The sequence below is a fragment of the Gossypium hirsutum genome, chromosome D07 (genome assembly GCF_007990345.1).
Source record: "Gossypium hirsutum isolate 1008001.06 chromosome D07, Gossypium_hirsutum_v2.1, whole genome shotgun sequence".
Lineage (NCBI taxonomy): Eukaryota > Viridiplantae > Streptophyta > Magnoliopsida > Malvales > Malvaceae > Gossypium > Gossypium hirsutum.
Window position 1 is genome coordinate 8,443,796 of NC_053443.1, and position 9,365 is coordinate 8,453,160.

At 28.7% G+C, this 9,365-nt stretch overlaps 1 protein-coding gene across 3 annotated transcripts; it reads right to left on the reverse strand.

Moving 5' to 3' along the window:
• Positions 1–2,868: 2,868 nt before the first annotated feature.
• LOC107953484 (transcription factor TCP5) lies at positions 2,869–8,121 on the reverse strand. Of its 3 annotated transcripts, none has more exons than XM_041097343.1 (4): positions 7,573–8,003; positions 6,573–7,352; positions 6,435–6,499; positions 2,869–3,068 (listed from the first exon to the last, which is right to left on the reverse strand). In XM_041097343.1, exons 2-3 carry the CDS (start codon positions 7,324–7,326, stop codon positions 6,453–6,455), a joined length of 801 nt encoding a protein of 266 aa, XP_040953277.1. In that variant the 5' UTR covers positions 7,327–7,352; positions 7,573–8,003; the 3' UTR covers positions 2,869–3,068; positions 6,435–6,452. The 3 variants fall into 3 exon arrangements, with proteins under 3 accessions (XP_040953277.1, XP_040953278.1, XP_016744293.1); XM_041097344.1 differs by having other exon boundaries at positions 2,869–3,319; XM_016888804.2 differs by lacking the exon at positions 2,869–3,068 and having other exon boundaries at positions 6,234–6,499; positions 7,573–8,121.
• Positions 8,122–9,365: the final 1,244 nt, after the last annotated feature.

Consider the following 9,365-nt stretch of genomic DNA (forward strand, 5'->3'; position numbering starts at 1 on the left):
ATTTTTTGTTTTTTATTTTCAACAGTTTTTTGTTATATGGGCCTTTGTTTTTTGGAAATCTTAACGTGCAGATTCAGCCCATAAGAAACATCCTTGCCTTTTCTGATTTTTTAAATTTCTTGTAGTAGCAATCATATTTTTCATAATGATAAAAAAAATATTTTCCATAAAAATAAAATGATAAAAATTATTCTCCATAAAGAAAAAGTATAATAGGTTCCTTTATACGTGTGAAAAAATCTAAGTACTTTTTTTATTGAAGAGATATATATATTATATACACATATATTATTTTCTTTTATCTATGCTACCATTTAAATTTTTGGCATAATGTCTTATTTGGTCCTCCAACTTTATAGAAAAAGTCATGTTAGCCCTCTATTTAATTCTCTCTTTTAGCCATTGAACTTGCATTTTTGTCAAATCACCCTAAAATGGATGAAAATGTTACATTTGTTAACTTTGTTGACACGGTATACACGTGGCATGTCAGTATATAATTAAATTTTTTAAAATTTTAAAAATATCCATTTTAGGGGATTAGACAAAAAACTTAAATTTAAGAGATAAAAGATGCGGGAAACTAAATAGAGAGCTAAAATGACTTTTTTATTTTTTTTGTAAAATTTGAGGGCCAAATAAGTCATTATGCTTAATTTTTTTTTACTAAATTAGTGTCACCTTCAACCGAGCCCAATTTAATTATGAATTTACTAAAAACCCCTTACTTGTTACAAAGGGATAAATATTATTTTGAGGATATATATTTTTTTATGTTTTTATATAAAATCTAAAAAATACATACACATAATAAGATTCAAACTCAACATCATGAACTCTATTTTTTCAATTCTTTCATTTCAAGTAAAGACATATTTAGTATTTATATCAAAATTTTAAAATTTATTAAATAATTGTTTTCACCCATAGGTTACAATAATTATTTTCACCTATCATCCCAACACACGGAGATAACCCTACATTGATTGGGTTTGAGGTATTTAAGAAAATGGCAACTGTTGCTGTTGAGAAACTCAACATCCAAATTTTATCTTCGAAGCCTTTGGATGGAATATAATGAAATAGAGCCACTTTGAGGTTTCTTATAAAATGAGGTATAGAACGGAGCCATTACGAGGAAGTTTCGAGGGTTACGAAAGAAATTTCGAGTTCATATTGGTCATGGATTGAGAACGAGAATTGAACTCTATGAGATAATCTCCCGTTGTTCCTCAGTAGCTCAGTGATAGAGCGATTGACTATTGACTGACTGGTCGTAGGTTTGAAACCTTTTGATAAAAAAAATGTTTAGATTCTTAAGTGAGAAAAGTTCTATAGTTTAAGGGTTAAATTTTCATTTAAGCCTTTATTATTATTTTTATATAATGCATATTTCTATTTCTAACACTTCAAATCATTAAATTGGAGAAAAAAATAAGCGCGCATCCAAACTCACTCTTTTTTATTGGTTTTGATTTTCAAATCTTTAATATAAAAATAAAATAATTAAAAATTTCTCCTCAATCAAATTTGCAAAACTTTTGACAAAAACTTAAAATATTATTTTCAAGTATTTCCAAACTCATAAACTTGATTAAAATGATTTAGAACATATTTTTTTTAGTATACAATCCACTTTAAAAAGTCACTGAAAATACTTCTAGGCATTTTTAACCAAGTCCGAGGTATAATATTGGTACCTTGACCTAGTTGTATTGACTCGACTAAGGCAATAAGCAAAATTTTGAAACCTTGGAGAGTAGTGCCGCAACTAACCCAAAAGTATTGGTACTTCTAAGGCTATATCGGTATGAAGCCTAAGGCTATATAGCAATAACCTTGATAGTCTACTACTCTCTTTAGGAGTTGCATCAGTACTAGCTACAGTGGCAGAGCCAGGGGGCCGACAGAGGCCCTAACTCCCCTTAAAATGGAAAATTTTTATTTACGCTCTTTATAATTTATAAAATTTTAAATTAGTAATGGTAAAATTACACTTTGACCTCCCAATAATAATAAAATTTTGATTTAATCGTTTAAAAATTATAAAGATATAAACTATTAAAATAGTGAAATATACAATTTAATTCCGCCCCTTCCCCCCAAAATTTGTATCAATACTATGTAATTGCAGACTATAATTGATACATGAATTCAATGCTACAACGGCTCCAATCATCTTCAAACTTATTAGAAGGTACAAAAATGGATCAAAGACACCCAAATGAAGACAAGAAACAAGCCGTCAAATGATCAAAAAGCAAAAATCCAATATTTTACTTGATTATTCTCATTTTCACTTGTAAATACTTGTGAGTACAACTCTTATTCATTATCTTGGATGTTGATTTGTATTTGAGAGAGCTAATTATCTGTATATCTACCTTCTAGAGGTAATCATTGATTCACACTTGTAATTCTCTTTTTGTGAGGGTTGCTTAAGATTTTTAGGTAGAAAATTTTAAGGGAAAGTGATTTTATATTGTCTAATTGAAAAGATGGTGTTGTAAAAATGAAACCTTACCCTTAAAAGATTTCGAATTAATGAAATTGAAAAGCCGTTAATGGTGGTAAGTTAAAGATAGTGGACGTAAGTAATTAGGGCTAATCACTCTAAATCACTTGTATAATGTTTTTGGAGCTTCATGTTTTAATTTTTTAAAAGCATCGATGTACCGTTCTCTTGGTGCACATTGATCATAACATTTTTGTTGTTGCAATACAATCGATAAGGATTAAAAAAATTAACAAAAAAAAAGGTTTTATTACTCCTTAATAATAAAATTTAATTTAATTATTAAAAGAAAAACAAAGGCATTTTGTTTCAATTACAAGAGAGGGTTAGTACCACGATAAAAAGGGATCTCATTAAAAAAAATGTCACTTTTGTTTATTTTTCTCATGATTATTGATTCATCTAATAATTTTCAAACTTGGTCCTTGTATACACGTGTCCATATTTTAATAAGCAAAAGAAGAGAGATCCCAAGGGGGCAACTTGCAACAGTCCTTTTAGTAAGGCTTTTCTTGGATCTTGTGTCACACTGTTCCTTTCCAGTCTTTCTCATCTGCAACCATTTAGAACTGTAGACATTTATATCTTTTGTCCTACACTCCACCTTTTAAAAAAAAATTATAATAATGCATGGAAATAAAATTATTGTTGAGAAAATGACACTAGATGAAAATGGCAGGTTGTTGATGTTAACATAACATAATAAGTTAAGCTCATGCCCCAGCCGCTCCGCCTCCGCGTGCAATCCTGCATCCATCCGCATGCTCCCTTTTATAGAATAGTGAAATTGCTTTCCAACTCCCTCTATTATAGGGACTAAGTCAAATTAGTTCTTTTACTATTACATGCTTCAATTTAATTCCCGTCAAAAGAATAAAATAAGCCCAAATTGTAATGAAAGTAACATTTATTGTTAAAAATGAAATAAAATATATCTTTTTCATTTGCAAAATCATAAAAATTTTCAAAATATTAACCGTGTTAATAGTAAATGGTGTTTTTTTTAAAAAAGAAAATTTGTAAATACTAACTCTATTGAAATTTGAATTTATTTTATTCTTTTTAATGGTGAAATGATTATATTGACCCCTGAATTTATTTATAGTTCTTCCACTAAATCAGTTTGTCCTAGTTTATGAAAATGTAGCATTAAGATGAATAAGATATCGCAATATTAAGATGATGAAGGTCGGATAATAATAAGAGTTTTTGTGTGATTTAAAAATTAAAGTCTAATTGATAATATATTTTTGTGACAAAGTAATTGATGACATTATTAATTCCCATTAAATTTGAATGTGTGAGATTACATTATAATTGAATTTTAATTAAAAAAAGATAAATAGAGAAATTAAGAATGCGTTGGATTTCAGAAAATAAGGATTGTTTTCATTCTATTTTTTTGAAAAATAGAAAATAGTGAAGAAAATATATTTGGTTAAAAATTTTGAAAATAATTTTGGAGTGAAAATTAGAGAATAATAATAAAAAAACCCTGTTTCGTTGTTTTCCATAAAAATGTTTTAGAAAAATAGAAAAAGTTGAAAACAAAGTTTTTTCTTAAATTTCATTTTATGTATTAAATTTACCTTGATTCGAATATTTTTAGAAGCAACCTTTTATTTTTAAGGTTTTTTATGCATTAAATTTACCTTGGTTATAGTGAAGCACAGTGATTTTTAAAAAATAAATATTTGACTTTTCTTTATTTGATTTTACTGTTGTAATAAAAGTTTAATAAATTATATTTTAATTTAATTATTTTTTTCATTTCTATTTTGAAAAATAGATATCAAATGATTATTTTCATTTTTGAAAACAAATTTCTGTATTTTATAATTTTCAAAAATAGAAAATGAAAATTGTTTTTTAAAAATTAAAATGAAAAACGAAAAAAATTCAAAAGTTGGAAGGTAAAAACAACAAATATATGTTGAGATATAAACTAGAATAAATATGGATTGAGAATCCACAAATGTTTTACCTAGAGCAGGACTTAAATTTGCCATCTTAAAGTTTCCAAGGTTTTAGCCTCACCATTAAGCCAAAGTTTCACTAGTTGCAAGTTTTGCTGTGGTTTGTGTCCTTAGTGCAATGATTTTGTCATAGTCTACTTGTAATTTTTTTAATTGACTGCATAAATAAAAAATTGTCACATTATTATTCAATATTCTTTGTATGTTTGTCTTCAATGATTTTTGCAAGTAAAACAAAATGAATAAATAAAAATGGGCTCATTAATTACCTAAGGTTTAATTAATATTAAGTTGCATTATATAGTTAAATTATATCACAAGAAGATAACATGTATTAGTAGGGAATCAAGTTGAGCAAATGATTCATGTTAGAGGTCATTTGTCTTAGCTATCGAGCTGGATAGACTCCCAAAAATAGATCATAGATGTGATAGTTTGGACTAAGAACACATCAAAAATGACCCAAGTTGAATTTATCCTAGATCACTTCATGGATTTATTCAATTTTGACATTCATAGTGTGACTGTGTACCCATTGATTTCAATTCATCAAAAATATTCTTTAATTTGTAATGGATGGAAGAAAAACAATATATATTTTATCCAAGAGAATAAGAAATTTAAAACTTCTTACTCAATTGAGGTGTATATGTGACGTTTAAGATTTAAACCTATTAATTGACTTATAATAAATGAAATTTTAAGATCATTTAAAAAGATTTATCTTCGATTGTGAACATTGCTTAATACTAAAAATATAAAATGTAATTAATTAGTAATTACTAAAGATTTAAACATAAATCTTCGACCGATGATTCAGTCAATTATGTATATATATAGACATATACACACTAATCCTTTGATCACTCACTTTTTGGAGTGAAATTATTGAATAACTAATTATTTATATATTTATAAAAGAATAAATGAAATAATTAGAATAGGAAAAAGTTGAGACAGTACTGAATGTTCTAATGATGTATGATTCTATGGAGGGGCTGCACCAAAAGGGTAAGTAAGGATTCTGGCCCCTTATCCCATGCTATGCACATTTTTCCTCCAAATCATAAAATTATGATTTAGTAGAAGAAATTGTCAATTTTTAAATTTACGACGATAAAATTATATTTTAATTTTTATAAAAAATTCAAAATTAAATTCATGAACATTAATATAAAAAATTAGTGGAGAAAAACTAGAATAACTACTTATAGGATGTGATTTTTCATTTTCTACAAAATCAAATTATCAACACAGCCTTATAAACATATTGTATTTATTTTATAATTTGATTTTTTACTTAAATTTTTAATTGAATTGGTATTATTAAATTAAGTGATACTAAATATAGTGAAAATTTTTATAATAGTGTATATTTATATCTATTATATAACCCTAACGAAAATGGATTCTGTAAATGAGAAATGATTTATTTACATCGGTCTAAAACTGCTTTTTATATATTTTTGTATGATTAATATTTGAATGATTTAATCATTGAATTTATTGATATAATGGTACTTGTCATGTATGTAAAAATTTTGATATCTCTATCATATTGATCTAAAATATTGTACATCATATAAGTAGAGTTTAAAAAGCTCAATTAGATATAAAAAAATTAAAATTATCAAGAATAATGAACTATAACAAATACTAACTCATATAGAGGTTTGCTAATTTTCATGGTCATGACAGTATACAGTTACATGAACATGTCATTCAGGCAAAACAAAACTATATAAATGAAACTATATATCGATTCTATCTTAAACATATATAGCAAACTATAATATAAAATGTTGATTAAAACACAAAATTCATTGACATAACAGTGGAGAGAAAAAAAAACAGTACAAACAAACTCACCTACACCTACTTAAAAAACCCTTGTGTCTATGAAGAAAAATATGCATTTAGAAGCTACACATGCATCATCTTACCTGCTATATTGCAGTTAATTATGTAAAAAACTGAAGCTTTGAATTATCCTGATCACCTGCAGCATCTGCATCAAATTTTACGTTTTAATGAGAAATTTTTTTACTTTTTCAGTTCAATAATGAGAAATGATTCATTACCTTGATTTGTGTTTGTCCCATACCAAGGAAACGTCGGGAAATGTGAAGGCGTTGTTGACGGTGGAGGGCACGACGGCAATGGCGGATAAGTGTTGGCAATGGCGCCATGGAAGTAATTTTCAGGTTGGTGATGATGATGAAATCCATGGTTTGTAAACTGAGAAGGGTTCCAATGATGGTTATAAGTATTTAAAGGCATGGAATTAGTCCCAGTGTTGAACATGAATCCTCCTGGTAAGGATGAACCATGATTGGTTACTGGGAAAATTAACTTTTCTTGCTCTTTGATCCATTTTCCCTTCATATCTGTGATTTCTCTTTCAACTTGCATACTTGTTTCTCCTTCATAATCTTTCATAAACATCAAATTTGGATCCATTAAAGGAGTAAAGGGAGAAGATTGACAAGGGTTTGGCATCAATGAATGATGAAACTCAAGTGGTGGGAGTTTATCCACATCATCTTTAGTTGCTTCAAGTAACCAATCGATTACTTTACTAGGTTGATTAAGGCCGAGCCGATCTTGTAGATCGTATAATTGAATCGCGGTTGGCACCGATAGCCGAATCCGACGGTCCCTTAATCCCCTTATCGTACAAACTTTGCTGTGCCGATCTTTCCCACCAAAAGATCTCGACACTCGGACGATCCTCGGATTCCTAAACCCCTGCCACTGCCTCGAACTCGAGACCTTGCCCCCATCGCCTTCTTGCTTTGCTTCAAAACAACCCTTTTCTCTTGAACTTGAAATCATCTTACTCCTCTCATCATTTGTATCAACTGAAAGAAGCAATGAATTAACCTGTGAATATTAGACAGTAATATAGCTTCAAGGTTCAAATAAGGGTTTATGAAAATACCCTTAGGTCACATATATGCAAAATTTCAAGATATTAGGTTTTTCTCTAAGCATACATACATACATACATACATACACACATACATACATACATACATGCATACATATGTCATATTCTAAAAACCCGATTGATGAGCTTACATAATTGATGCAGATCTTGAAGAAGATGAGTGATCAAATTGGTATTTGATTGACAAAGCTTCTTTTAGGTGTTTTCATGAAGGGTTATAATTAAACTATACGGAAAGGGCTTAAAGGTTTGTTAAGAATATTATATAAACCTAGCTAGCAAAAGAAAATTCAAAGCTGTAGGAAAGAAACAAAAGATGCTGGAATTTTTTCTTTCACTGCAAAACTTTGTTGCTTGGTAATGGAGAAAGGGAAAGATAAGGGGAATCGGCGGCCCAAGTGGCGACCCACACGCGTCGGCATGTCGATTTTTTCGGAAGAATATATAATCAACATTTAAATCTTCATCAACTTGTTCATATACACCACACACTGAACAATCACCAGTTTAATTATTGGTAATTCATGCTTTGAATAGCAAACAAAGTAGAAGGTTAAAAGTTCATACACATATATATTGGGGACCATTTAATGTATACTAGAGAAAAAAAAAAGGAAGGCTTATGCTTTATTGGCACCTACAAATAGCTTTATTATACAATGCATGCTAGCTTGATAGATGAGTTGAAACTGAAAATCAATCAATAAATAAATATCAAAATAAAAAGTTTTTAACTTTAATTCAACAATAAAAGTCAAAACAAGAGGTTTAATGTTGGTAAAAGTATCACAGAGAGTCTTGTATTGGGAGTTGGATTACATTTTGATCTCTTTACCCAAAAATGAGTAAATTAGCCTTTGGATGTTAGATTAAAGAGTAAACTAGTCATTTTGTTAAAAATTTCATCCATTTCTACAGCTAAAAGTTAGTTCTTGTACGTTGGCATGAAGTATACATGACCCACCACAAGTCACTATCTGGTTATTTTGTCAACCATGCCAATTTTTAACAGTATAAAGGGATGGAATTTGTAACAGAAAGAACCAATTTGCTCTTTAATTAATCTAATTTACAGTGACTAATTTATTTATATTTTTAGTAAAAGGGCCAAAATGCAATTTAATTTCTAACATAAAAACCTTGGTGATACTTCTTCTGTTTAGAGGTCTTTAACTTGAATCCCTTTTTATTAACTCCTTTAAAGTGAGCTAATTGGGAAGGGAATTAGGGTTGATATGTAAGGGGGAAATTTATCTTTGATGAGTGTGATGTATTTGGTTACATTTAGAGATAAGTATAGAGCTAGGGTTTTGAATAGGAGGGACCAAACATAGTTAGGGTTCTTTAAAGCATCTAAATCTGAGTAGAATCGAAGGACCACTGACATCTATGGCTGCACTCAGACTCTTATACCAGACAAGTTGGAGTTTTATTATATTGTTACTTATAGTACTTTATAAATTTCTATATTTATATTCCAATACAAAAAACATATACTTCACAGTTTCTCACCCTTCAACTTCAGTTTCCAAATCATTTCATGGTTTTCTTTTTCTCATTACAATATGTACATATCTTAAACTTCCATGTGATACAAATATATATATATGTATATATATATATGCAAATTTTAGCATACACACACATATTTTTGTGAAATCAAAATTGGGTTATTTAGGAAGAATGATAGGTTCATTGCATAAAATTGCACATTAAATCAAAGTTCATGTATAATTTTAAGATTAAATACTGTAGCTATGAGATAAAAGATTTCACAGCACCATAATCACCGCCCATCCAAAGGAGGCCTTATTCACTACACACATATATATATATATTATATGCCAATTTCAGCATATAGACATATTTACACATATATATGTTTGTAAAAAGTACCATGGAGACCTTTGTACTAAGAATGAAA